This window comes from Diabrotica undecimpunctata, chromosome 2, assembly GCF_040954645.1.
Source record: "Diabrotica undecimpunctata isolate CICGRU chromosome 2, icDiaUnde3, whole genome shotgun sequence".
NCBI lineage: Eukaryota > Metazoa > Arthropoda > Insecta > Coleoptera > Chrysomelidae > Diabrotica > Diabrotica undecimpunctata.
Window position 1 is genome coordinate 110,357,631 of NC_092804.1, and position 14,675 is coordinate 110,372,305.

The 14,675-nt window shown below is 27.6% G+C and overlaps 2 protein-coding genes across 3 annotated transcripts in view; one reads left to right on the forward strand and one right to left on the reverse strand.

Annotated features, from left to right (window-relative positions):
• Positions 1-14,675, reverse strand: part of LOC140434772 (PDF receptor-like) — a 1,054,707-nt gene that overhangs the window by 817,080 nt on the left and 222,952 nt on the right. The window lies entirely within an intron of this gene.
• LOC140433858 (uncharacterized) lies at positions 569-2,284 on the forward strand. Its single transcript, XM_072521833.1, has 4 exons — positions 569-853; positions 1,182-1,263; positions 1,501-1,674; positions 1,830-2,284. The coding sequence occupies exons 2-4, from the start codon at positions 1,182-1,184 to the stop codon at positions 2,282-2,284; spliced, it is 711 nt and encodes a 236-aa protein (XP_072377934.1). The 5' UTR covers positions 569-853.

The window sequence follows — 14,675 nt, forward strand, 5'->3', positions numbered from 1 at the left end:
CTATTTGAGCTTTTAATGTCCATGTTTCTACCCCGTACAATAGTTTCGACCAGACGTAATACTCAACAAACCTCAGTCTCAGCGCAGTATTCAGATTTTTGTCATAGAACAATTTTAAGAACGCTGCTCTTGCCATTTCTATTCGTACCCTGATCTCTTGGTCTGGATCTAATTCTGTGCGTAAAAATGCGTACATATTCGACGTAATTTTTAAGCTTAAAATATTGACTATTAAAAAGTATGTTTTGGTTTATATGAATATTGTGTAAAGATGCATATTGCTGATTTTACGGTTGATAAAATTAGACCGTTTATAAAAATTTCCCGAAAAGCGTACTTCATAATTTACTTAGGTTTTGTAAATAGTTTTTTTGTAAGTAGTTTTTGGAATGTTCAAGAATTAATAGATAACAAAAAAAAAATAGGGAAAACAGACATGTTGCACAATATATAACGTAGTTTTAAATAGCAAATAGCTTGCTGTTCCCATATAAATGGCCAACGTTTTTAGCGTCAACTGTAAATTTCTGATTTACAGAAAAAATCGCCTCTTTGCTTCAATAACGTGACAAGTGCAAAAACTCAATTTTTTTTTTATTTGATAATTAAAACCGCCGTGTCAAACTTTATTTTCTCCGAAAACGCGGTATCTATTCAGTGAGTAATGGCAAATATATAAGGAAAAGAGACAGCGGAAAGGTGCTACTTTGCGATGTCACGCTATCTCTTTCTTCAGAGTGCTTTGTTTCAACAACGAGACAAGACAGTTGTCACTCCGCGCGCGAAGAGGAAGGTGCACTAGTTTTTCGACAAGAACGTGATATCACCACAATATTACATTGTGATTGCAAAGGTATATATTCATTCAATATTATTTTTTTATTCTATAGTGTGATATGTCTATTTTAAAACAGTGTTGTTGAAAAATGTCCTTGGAGTGTGAATTGGTATATATCTTCGTGTTACACTATTGCTGAAAATATATAAACTTTGCTTTGTGTTATCTACGGATACCACGTTGTATATGATAAAAGTTTTCCCTTCCCAGTACAAAAAACAAGATCAAGATACATACTGATGTTTCGTTCTTCCAGAAAAAAACAATATTTTTATGAGGATTATTTTTAAATATTACATTGTTCATACTAAAATAAATAACTAGTATGTACTTATTTTTTCAGATGGAATCGCGATCTAAGAGGATCCTTGAACTTGCAATGGCAACCGAGAAATCGAACAATTCCGTTCTAATGAGTAGTACAGGTATGTAAGTTTTAGTTATCTACGAATTATTTAGGCACCCATTAGACGATAGGTTTTGCTGTCATTTATCGCCGATTCTGGCTACGATTGACCGAAAACTTGTGTAAAATTTAAATATCTGTGTCAGGTACGGTATGCCTAACAGGTTCGCGTATATGACTTTTATTACTATTATCTTCTGATTTATTCTTATCTTCTATTATATAATATTATTAAATTTGACGTACCGTTTTTTAGATAATGACACAACATTAAACATACAGAATGGAACTTCAAACATAGAGGACTCAATGTTAACAGAAGAAAAAGTTGATTTAACAGTTCCGAATCGTACTCGTTGTAATTCGACTAGCAGTAGCTCGTCTAGTGACTCGTCAACCAGCTCATCAAGTAGTAGTTCTTTCAGTGAAGGTAATTTTATGTATTCAATTAATGTTCATTTTAATGTAATCAAAAGCATTTAATTTTTTTTACCTAATTCTAGTAATATTCTATTTAATGTAATCAAAAGCATGTCATGTTTTTATCTAATTCTGATAATATTCTAATCATAATTTTCTTTACAGATACCGACGACTCCGTAAAAGACCCAGACTATGAAGATGTAGAACTAAGACATCGTAATCGAAGAAATGCTTCATGTTCTGATGAACAAAATTTACCTTTCAGCACAGTAAATCAAGACGATATTTTATATGAAAGTGTGAATCTGCTACCTAGGGAAGACTATGAAATGATACCTAATAACCTTATACCAATACAAAGTGACACATCTGATAAAGAAAATATAAGTGCCTCTCAACAGAAGTTAACAAATACAAATTGTAGTCCAAATAAAGTAGGAAAAAAAAGACGGAGACAAGAAGATAATTGGCAAAAAAATGTAGTAAAGAAACTGAGAAATAGTGGAAAATCTTATCAAACACTAAAGGCAAAGAAAAACATTCCAGAACGAACATTGAAACCATCTTGCAGAGAAAAATGTGCTTTTAAATGTCGGTTAAATATCACAGAGGAGTGACGTTTGCAATTATTTAAAGAATACTGGGATTTAGGAAACATCGAAAAACAGTGGTCATTTATCGCAAACAGTGTTGAAGCAGTCATCCCAAAATATAGACACGTTAAAATAGATGCCGATGGGAATATTGCACCTTCTCGTGGCAATAACAACGCTTTCTTTTTAACTGTTGCTGGTGTAAAGACTAGAGTGTGTAAACTATTTTTTAAAAATACTCTAGCAATTAATAACCGTCCTATTGAAACGGCCTTAAAGAAGAAAAATAGAGAGAGCAACATTTCAGCAATGAAAGATAATCGAGGACGTCATGAAAATAGATATAAGGTAGATGAAAGCGTTAAAAATGGCGTTAAAACATTTATAGAATCAATACCAAAAATTGAATCTCATTACATAAGAGCTAACTCAAAAAGATATTACATTGATGGCAGCAAAGCGATTACCGACCTACACAGAGACTATGTTACAAAGTGTAAATCACTAAATGTACCTTTTGCCACATATTTGATGTTCTACCGTATATTTACTCAAGACTTCAACATATCATTTTTTGTTCCTAAAAAAGACTTGTGTGATGTGTGTGAAGGTTATAAAAATAGCACCGAGGAAGAGAAACAACAAATAAAAGAGAAATACGAAACACATCAAAGTGAAAAAGTTCTCTCACGTATAGAGAAAGAAAATGATAAAAAAGACAATAAAATTCTGGTCGCAGTGTATGACTTGCAAGCAGTATTCCAGTGCCCCAAAGGGGAAATCTCGGTCTTCTACTATAAATCGAAATTGAATATTTTTAATTTAACCATATACAACATTCAGAATAACTGTGTTGAAAGCTATGTTTGGGATGAGTCAAACGCCCATAGAGGTGTGAATGAAATCGGTACATGTGTTTACAAGTACCTTAAGAAAGTTTCAGAAACATCCAACAATTTGGACGTTGTGTTTTACTCGGATAATTGTGCAGGCCAGCAAAAAAATAAATTTATGATCTGTATGTATCTATACGCAGTAAAAACAATTGAAAATCTTAACTCAGTAACGCATAAATATTTGATAAAAGGGCACACCCAAAACGAGGGAGATTCTGCTCATTCTCAAATTGAGAGAGAAATTAAACGCCAATTAAGATCCGGCCCTATGTATACACCTGACGCATTCATTGGTGCCGTAAAGGCTGCAAGGAAGAAAAGCGAGCCCTTCCATGTTAATGAAATGTGTTTCGCCGATTTTTTTGACTTGAAGAGTTTATGCAATCAAATGAACTTTTCTTTGCTGAAAGATGAAAATAATGAGACAGTAAAACTAGCAGGTTTAAAGGTGATTCAACTTAAAAAAAGCGAACCCGATGCTATATTTTTTAAAAATTCATACGCTGACAAACAATTTCAGAAAGCTGTAGTTATTAATAAAAAGAAAAAGAGCAACAATTTGGAATTGAGAGATGCATACAGCGCAAAACCAGGTTTGCCTGAAAAGAAAAAAGCGGATCTCATGGATTTGGTTAATAAAAACCTAATTCCAAGATATCACAGGCCATTTTATGAATCATTGTAATTTTAAAAGTCACGTGTTATTGCTTGTTTTGACAAAGACAATATTTTCAGTGTTACATTTTCGTAATTTAATAAAATTATTTCGTTTAGAATTTAAGCTTTTACACATTATTAAGTACCTTTAAGAAATAATTTTAATTTAAGAATTATTGCACTTTAATTTTGCCTTGTAGTTCTGTTATTGGTTGTTATAGTTACACTTTTTCAATAAAGAACATATTCTCAAATCTAAAATATTTTATTTCGACAACGTTTGTTTATTGTATAACCCAGTAACATAACAAAAATAATATCATCAACAACGTGATAAGTCAGTTTGTAACATTCGTCTTATTACATTTTTGCAGGAAAAGTGTGACATATTATCACCTTTTTCGTAAATATGCAAATTTTTAGCTAAATTTATTACATCATCAGGCCTATCTAATATTTTCAGAGACGTAATTAGTTAACACTTATAGTTAATATTAGATGGACTATAAAAATGCATTCCTTTCGAGACAATAATTTTTTTTAAGTTAAAAATGACGCTCCTGTAAAATTGTACTTTTTAACTTAACACATTATTGAAGCAAAGAGGCGAAATACGTTCCTCATAATAATATCACAAAAACATGTCAAATAAATATCAACCCTAAAATCAACCCTATAAAGCAACTGTTTAATTATTCTTTTATATACTTAACCAAACAATTTAAGCATTCACACTATTCAAGCATGTGGTGTGTTATTTAAGCATCAATATATAAACAATATTCTATACGTATCCACTAACGTTTCTTTAAAAATGCCGTTTCTTATTTTCACATAAATCCACAAGAGTACCTGTAAAGAGTAAAAAGGAATATATTAATATTGGGAAACTGACCGTTACATGCCAAGTCAACGTGAAAGAGAAATATCAAATGAACCTAAAGAAAACTATATTTCAATGCATGGTATAATTTCAACCAATGCCGCTTTGGAAATAGGTTTAGAACGGTAGTTTTAAAGGAAACTAGTGCATGAGTTATATACATTAAACATTACATGTAGTCTAAGGAGAGCATTTGAAATATTCTACTTTCTAAAAAGAGTTATTGAAAATTTTTCATAAAGATATTTTATATATTATATACATTGGTTTATAATACATATATGAATATATATATATATATATATATATATATATATATATATATATATATATATATATATATATAAAGTAGTTAGGTATTATTGACTGACACGTTATGTAAAATAAAGTTTTATTTTGAGGTTGCAGTCATTAATAGGGCAGGAAAGTAAAACTCTTTGTTCTTAAATCAAGCTTTCGCAAAATTTATTTGCTTCTTCAGGATATGCTAAAATATGGTATCAGTAAATACAACGAAATTAGAACTAAATAGCATTGTATAAAACTAGTAAAAAAACTTACAACATGAGGTTAATCCATTAAATTTTCAAATTTGCAAAACATTAAAACTTAACTTATTTTAAAAATTATACAGTTATGTAAGTCAATATTCCAATTTAATTTAATTTTGTAAAAATTCATTTTGACATTGATTATGTTGATGTTTGATTTATGTCAGAAAGACACTCGTTTCTGTTTATTATATTTTTTGTTGTTGATAACTAGCTCTTGATCGTTATTATGGTTACGTACAAAGTGGCGCCAAATATGAATATTTAAATTTTTTGAAATTCTAATATTTATAGTCAGAAAATCTAATATTGGAAAATTATAGTATTAATTTTCGTAAGACAGAATGTAATTATAGATATTGCTTAGTTTATCAATATCAGTTTTTTTATTAACGCATTGATATTTATTTATGCATACCATTTCTAAGAATTCTCTTTTATTTAATTGATTTTCGCGTCTTAATATATTAGTTTCATTGAAATTAAATGAATGATTTTTATTAATTGCATGATCTATTAATGCACACGTATTTTTATTATTTCTAAGGTCACTTTTATGTGATCTTAGTCTGCCTATTAGATTTCTAGATGTGTGTCATTGTCATTGTCAACTAAAGTCTTTGCTAACTATTCTAATATTAAAATTGCAACTAAAAATGTTAAAACATTAGCATCATTGTATACAAAAACTAAATCACCTATTAGCATTATGGAAAGCTCAAATGTAGTTTATATAATACCATGCGAAAATTGTGATAAGTCATACATCGGACACACATCTAGAAATCTAATAGGCAGACTAACATCACATAAAAGTGACCTTAGAAATAATAAAAATACGTGTGCATTAATAGATCATGCAATTAATAAAAATCATTCATTTAATTTCAATGAAACTAATATATTAAGACGCGAAAATCAATTAAATAAAAGAGAATTCTTAGAAATGGTATGCATAAATAAATATCAATGCGTTAATAAAAAAACTGATATTGATAAACTAAGCAATATCTATAATTACATTCTGTCTTACGAAAATTAATACTATAATTTTCCAATATTAGATTTTCTGACTATAAATATTAGAATTTCAAAAAATTTAAATATTCATATTTGGCGCCACTTTGTACGTAACCATAATAACAATCAAGAGCTAGTTATCAACAACAAAAAATATAATAAACAGAAACGAGTGTCTTTCTGACATAAATCAAACATCAACATAATCAATGTCAAAATGAATTTTTACAAAATTAAATTAAATTGGAATATTGTACTTACATAACTGTATAATTTTTAAAATAAGTTAAGTTTTAATGTTTTGCAAATTTGAAAATTTAATGGATTAACCTCATGTTGTAAGTTTTTTTACTAGTTTTATACAATGCTATTTAGTTCTAATTTCGTTGTATTTACTGATACCATATTTTAGCATATCCTGAAGAAGCAAATAAATTTTGCGAAAGCTTGATTTAAGAACAAAGAGTTTTACTTTCCTGCCCTATTAATGACTGCAACCTCAAAATAAAACTTTATTTTATATTATATATATATATATATATATATATATATATATATATATATATATATATATATATATATATTGAGATGATTGGTGTTTAAAGAAAATAATTTATAAGTTATATACTAGAGAATTTTATAAAAATTATTTATATGATGGTATTCTTAAGAAATTAGCATATAATAAGTGTAAAAAATTTTATTTTAATAATTATAATATTGTAAATATATTTAAGTGAGCCATGTGATTAGGTAACCAAATATACCTACTCGGAATAAATGACAGTTAGAGAAATTAATAATTTGCGAATGTGAAATAGGGTTATATGTTGTTTAAAATGTGTAGTTTATTAAATTAGAGTGTTTAAGTTACCGATTTAAGTTTATATTCTGATCTGAAAAGCCTAAATGTCGATAAAATTCTCGATAGAAAAATAAGGAATTCTCTAGATCACCGAAGATAATCTGTTTGCGAAATAGATTATTCCAGAAAATTCAGATATGTAGGAAATAAAAAAAAATCTAATAAGATTTCTTGCCAGATGGTTCTGGAACATTGAAAAGGGTATAAATACTCGGTGGTTTGGATTCAAGATGGCCAGTCAGTTAGTAAGAAAGTTAGTTAGAAGACAGACACATTTAGTTAGTGAAGTCAATTGTTCAGTAAGTTCAAGATAGTCAGTCAGAAGGTCCAGATGTTCAATGTAATAAGTTCAATGAAGATTAAGAAACAGTATAAAGATAATATTATTGAAGATTAAAAATTATGTTATGTTAAAATGGTAATTGGATAATGGAAGGTAGTATTATTTGAAAATTAAAATTATATAATATACTTGGTGATTGGATATTGGTATATTGAAAAGAAAAATAAATATAAATGTTGTTAAGAAGAAAAATATTTTAAATTGGTGGAAGCTGATAATTGGAAAAAGTAATTTCACAGAAACAAGGATAACCGAGGCTGAGAATGAAGACATTGAGTGGAGATTAAAATCTTTATTTTGGAGAACATTTACATTTAGGCATTCAGTGACAGAAAGGTACAAAATTTTGTTAATATAATTTAGTTAGTGTCATAAGAATTTCAATTTTAAAGATAGTTTGTTTAAAATTTACATTATCTATATAATTTAATTAGTTTCATAAGAATTTTAATTTAAAGATGGTTTATTTTAAATTTTACATTGGTTATGTTAGATATATATGTGTGTTTCATAATAGATATAATAAAGATAATTTCAAAAAGTGCTTACAAACTAATTCCTTGAGAACCGCGATAAAAACCCTATATATATATATATATATATATATATATATATATATATATATATATATATATATATATATATATATATATATATATATTATTAAAAAACACTCATTGCTCATCATTCACAAATAATACATCATAACAATATATATATATATATATATATATATATATATATATATATATATATATACATTCTTATGAGATCCGTAAATGTAAAATAAATAATAAAATAAAGAGAAAGGGAAGCAAACCTTCCCTTTCTTTTTATAAAATTATGTTAGTTAGAAATATAAATATAGGTACGGTTTTATTATTTTTTGTTTGTGTGAAGTGCTCTATAGTGTATTTTTATGTATGAGAGAGTAATAAAACAATAAATTATGTATGCAAATCCCTAAACTGTTGATACGGGTGACTCAATGAAAAACAGATATTTGTCAACAAGTTTACAGAAGTATATAGGAAAACAATTTTAAATTGAGTATGACCACCAGGTATAAAGGTTGGAGCAGAATAGAATACAATAGTTATGAGGCTTACTAATCCCTAAATAAGGTTGCCAGGGTCGGAGTGATGGAGGTTAACAGGTACTAATGAATTTGCAAGAAATGTAAGATGATTATTTTATTGGTTTTATATAACCAATAAAAGTTTAATAAGTACCTACCTATTTGCAAAATAAAGTTTAATTCTTTAGATAAAATAAAACGTTTTATTTTATCTATTGGCAAAATAAAGTTTAATTCTTTGCCTATTTGCAAAATAAAGTTTAATTCTTTAGATAAAATAAGACGTTTTATTTTATCTGAAATGAGTGCATTCCAAGAAGTAAGGGTTTCAACAATCAAACATTTAATTCTTTAATTCCAAGAATCTACGACAGTAATTGACTAGATAATTACCTTCTAAACTTATTCCACAGAAAATGTGATAGTGGGTTTTTCCATTTTGTATATAGGAAGGTCCAAGTGGCGTATTCAAAATTCTTAACAGTTCACTAAAAGTAGGTACTTCAGTTGCAAGGTGCAGTTTATTGTGTATACTAGTGTTATGGAAAATATGGAAGTCGAAACGCCGAAAAAATGGTCCTCTAACAGTTAATGAAAAAACATTAATATTTAATTGTTTTAAATCATTTACAGACAAACGTTTATGTGAAAGTGTTGATGAGACCGTTGAGTTAGTTAGCAGTACACTTGGTGTTGGGAAATCCACGATTTACAGAGTTATTAAAGAAGAGAAATGTGGTAGTTTTCAAATGCCACGTAATGCTCCAGGGAAACCAAAATTTCAAATAGAATATCATTTTAAAGAAGGACTTCGACGGAAAGTGCATGAATTCTTCTTTAGACAAGAATTTCCAACATTGGATAAAGTTCTTGTCTCAGTTAGAGATGATAAGGATTACCCAGAAATGAGTCGAAGTACGTTATGAAAACTTTTAAAAGAAATAGGCTTCCGCTGGAAAAAGAATCCCAGAAAGTCTATTTTATTAGAAAGAAGCGATATTGTCATATGGAGAAGACATTTTCTAAGAACCATAAAGGAAATGAGAAACCAAAAAAGAAAAATATTTTATCTTAATGAAACATGGATCAACGAGGGTCATACACCAAATAAATTTTGGCAGGATGAAACTGTTACAAGTCAAAGGCACGCTTTTGTAAATAACTTATCTACTGGTTTAAACCCACCATCAGGAAAGGGACGCAGGCTGATAATAGTACACATTGGCAGTTCAGACGGTTTTGTTGAAGGTGGTTTATTAACTTTTGAATCAACTCGTACCGGTGACTACCATGAAGACATGAACGCTGATGTCTTTCAAGAATGGTTCGAACAAATGATAGATCTTCTTCCTAAGAACTGTGTAATAGTAATGGATAATGCAAGTTATCACTCCAGACTTATAGAAGGACTGCCCACAATCAAGTGGTTAAAAAAAGATTTGCAGAATTGGCTGAGTTCAAAAAATATTACGTACCATCCCAGATCTATAAGAAAGGAACTTTATTCGTTGTGTGCCCTTCATAAAGAAAAATTTAAAAAATATGAAATTGATGAAATTGCCAAAAATCGTGAAATGACAGTACTTAGATCCCCACCATATCATTGTGAATTAAACCTGATTGAACTGGTATGGGCACAGATAAAGAGTGAGGTTTCAAGAAAAAATATTACTTTTAAAATTCATGATGTTAAACAGTTGTTTTTGGAGGCCGTAAATAATGTAAACCTGAAAACTGGGAAAAGGCAGTAAATCACACTATTAAAGAAGAGGAAAAAATGTGGAAGCTGGACAATATTACTGATAAAATGATCGAGCCAGTTATTATAAATCTTGGTTCTGAAAGTTCATCTTCTGAATCTGATTTGGATTTGTAACAAGTAGCTGTAAGTTTTATATTAATATTTTTATTCATCTATTTAACATACCTTAGACGGTTTTAAAAACTCTTTTTCTCTTTTGTAATTTTTAAAAATTAAAAAAAATGTGAATTTTTTAAAACCCTTTTTAATGTAGGCCAGTCAGTTCTAATATAGTGTGTGATAAAAGAGGTCACTTTTGTTTACATACACATAACACTTTATAACACTGAAATAATTCATTTATTTTTTAAAATTATTCAAAGTAATTTTTCAATTAATCTTGAGCACGCCCATGGAGTGGTCGGAGCTACCAGTTAAAATTATGCTAATTACTCTCTCGTTCATAAAAATAAACTATAGATTTGGGAAAGAGGGAAAGGTTTGATTGATTAAAAAGAAATTATGGAAGGGATTGACAGATTGGATTAAATGTTTGGAAACCGAAAGGATTGATATCTTCTGTTTAACCTTAAGCGAAAGAACATCGAATCCAGGAAAAGAATATTTTAATTTTTAATAAATCGTGTAAATGAAGGCGAGAACAGTACTATTATGTGAATACCAAGTTGGAGAATTTGCAGTCTAAAAAGTTTGCAGTATTTGTTGGTAAAAACATTAAACATTACTATTCTTCGGGAGATTCGCAGCTAAGGAGAGTTTGGCAGCCGAAATAAGACAGAAAGGGTTGAAAGGGCGTTTTTGATCAACAGTCCTGTTTTTATAAACAGAACCAGGGAGCAAGTTTTTCGCTTGGAAACTAATTAAAGTTAATCGTTTTAGTTAGGTACAGCAACAAATTGTTAAGACGGAACAATTAATTGAACTCAACTTGTATGATTTTCTTGTTTTAATTTTATGTGTAAAAGCTATATAATTTAGGAACACATTTATTTCTAAAGGAAACGTTTATTTTTATGAAAATTTTCAAAGGTATTTGATCATTATATTTTAATTGTAGTGCACAAGTTTCAATTCCTGTATGTATACCTTTATAATCCTCTTGTTACATATAACTATTAATTTTGGCATCTATCTGTAATGAAACAAATTAAACACATAATATGAATAAAAAAATTTCCTGATTTTTTTTGTTATTGGTTTGCTAATGATATATTAATTATTCAGATAATTCAGAATAATAAATTACAACATCATAATATTGTTATATATTTGTTTAGTGTTAAGTTAGTTATAGCTGGAGACGATTGGTAACAGGGGGATTATAACAATTGGCAGAACTGACAGTGTCCTATCTGACTATATAAGGTTAATTGTAGCACCGTATTGGTAATATGTTAAAAATAATTGTTTAACCGAACCCACAACGTTTATTTATTATTTCATCAAGTAGTATACATTACAAATATATATATATATATATATATATATATATATATATATATATATATATATATATATATATATATATATATTGTTATGGTGTATTGTTTGTTTGAATGATGAGCAATGAGTATTTTTAATAATATAGGGTTTTTATCGCGGTTCTCAAAGAATTAGTTTGTAAGTATTTTTTTTAAATTATCTTTATTATAACTACTATGAAACACACATATATATCTAACCTAGCCAATGTAAATTTAAAATAAACTATCTTTAAATTGATATTCTTATAAAACTAATTAAATTCTATAGACAATGTAAAATTTAAACAAACTATCTTCAAAATTGAAATTGTTATGACACTAACTAAATTATATTAACAAAATTTTGTACCTTTCTTTCACTGAATGCCTAAATGAACTGTTTTCCACTATATAGATTCTAATCACCACTGACTGTCTTCGTACTTCGGTTATCCTTGTTTTTGTGAAATTACTTTTTTCAATTATCAGCTTCTACCAATTTAAGATATATTTTTCTTCACCAGCATTTATAAACCACCAAGCAAACCAGCAAAACAGCATTTATATTTATTCTTCTTTTCAATATACCAATATCCAATTATTATAAGTTGATTTATACTAATCTCCAATCATAATATAATTTTAATTTCTTCCAATATACCTTTTTTAATCTTCAATAATTATTTGTGTATAATTATAAATGTGCATTAAAATATATGCATAATTTTTAATCTTCATTTAACTCACTATATTAAACAATTGGACTATTTGTAACTGATTCACTGACTCCAACTAACTTTCATATTTCTTACTAAACTTTTCTGACTGACTTCTTGAAAATTCTGAACAATTTACTTCACTAACTAAATGTGTCTACTAACTTTCATAATAAACTGGACTCACAGTAACTGTAACTCATAACTGATCTTTCTAATCCAAATCACCGGGTATTTATATCTTTTTTTCTGTTCTAGAATCATCTGGCAATAAATCATGTTCCATTTGTTCTATTAAATACATGTCTGAATTTTCTGGAACAAACCATTTCGCAAACATGGCCATCTCCGGTGATCCAGAGAATTCCATTCTTTTCTATTAATAATTTTGTTGACATTTAGGCTTTTCAGATCAGAATAAACATTTAAATCATTAAATATATATAAATTAAACATTTTAAACTAACATTATTATTATAACCCCACTTTATATTCGTATTATGATTAATTTCTGTCTGTCAATTTACTGTATAGTTGGTTGCCTATGCACATGGCTCACTTAAATATATTTACAACATTAAAATACAACTTTTTACACTTATTATATGCTAATTTATTAAAAATGCCCTCACATAAATATATTTTTATAAAATTCTCTAGTATATAACTTATTTAAATTAATCAAATACTTTTTTATATCTAATATTATCTAATGTGTAACTTATAAATTAATTTTTTAAATAATATCATTTCAATATATATATATATATATATATATATATATATATATATATATATATATATATATATATATATATATATATATATATATATATATATATATATATATATATTGTGACGATTGAGGTTTATAGAAAATAATTTATAAGTTGTATACTGCATAATATTGGACATAAAAGGGTATTTGATTGTTTTAAGAAGTTATATACTAGAGAATTTAATAAAAGTGTATTTATGTGAGGGCATTTTTAATAAATTAGCATATAATGATTGTAAAAAGTTGTATTCTAGTAATTTTAATGTTGTAAATAAATTTAAGTGAGCCATGTGCATAGGCAACCAAGAATACTCTCGGAGATTGACAGATATTTATACTCTGAAGTGACGTTTAAGAATATTTATGAATATAAAGTGGGTTATAATAATATATTGTTTGAAATGTGTGTTTTGTTAAATTAGAATGTTAAGTTACTAATTTAATTATATATTCTGATCTGAAAAGCCTAAATATAAACAAAATTATTAATAGAAAAGAATGGAATTCTCTGGATCTCCGGAGATGGCCATGTTTGCGAAATGGTTTGTTCCAGAAAATTCAGACATGTATTAAATAGAACTGAATAGAACATGATATCTTACGAGATGGTTCTAGAAATCCAAAAAACATATAAATACCCGTGATTTGGATTCAAGATGGCAGTTTTTGGAAGTTTTAGTCAGAAGTCAGGCCAGTTTATTATGAAAGTTAGTTAGAGTCAGTGAATCAAGTACAAATAGTCCAATAGTTTAATATAGTGAGTTAAATGAAGATTAAAAATTATGCATATAATTTAATGCACATTTATAATTAAACACAAATAATTATTGAAGACAAAAAAAGGTATATTGGAAGAAATTAAATTATATTATGGTTGGAGATTAGTATAAATCAACTTATAATAATTGGATATTGGTATATTGAAAAGAAGAATAAATATAAATGCTGTTTGCTGGTTTGGTTGGTGGTGTATAGATGCTGGTGAAGAAAAATATATCTTAAATTGGTAGAAGCTGATAATTGAAAAAAGTAATTTCACAAAAAACAAGGATAACTGAAGTACGAAGACATTCAGTGGTGATTAGAATCTATATACTTAGTGGAAAATAGTTCATTTAGGCATTCAGTGAAAGAAAGGTACAAAATTTTGTTAATATAATTTAGTTAGTGTCATAACAATTTCAATTTTGAAGATGGTTTGTTTAAAATTTAGATTGTCTATAGAATTTAATTAGTTTTATAAGAATATCAGTTTAAAGATAGTTTATTTTAAATTTACATTGACTAGGTTAGATATATATGTGTGTTTCATAATAGTTATAATAAAGATAATTTAAAAAAGTACTTACAAGCTAATTCTTTGAGAACCGCGATAAAAACCCTATATATTATATTATTAAAAA

What these genes read in the sequence shown, in the direction of transcription:
- LOC140433858 (XM_072521833.1), top strand. Translation starts at nt 1,182, where the DNA reads ATGGAATCGCGATCTAAGAGGATCCTTGAACTTGCAATGGCAACCGAG. An exon ending in CGTTCTAATGAGTAGTACAG is followed by an intron (nt 1,264 to 1,500) that starts GTATGTAAGTTT and finishes ACCGTTTTTTAG; the next exon opens with ATAATGACACAACATTAAAC. An exon ending in TAGTAGTTCTTTCAGTGAAG is followed by an intron (nt 1,675 to 1,829) that starts GTAATTTTATGT and finishes TTTTCTTTACAG; the next exon opens with ATACCGACGACTCCGTAAAA.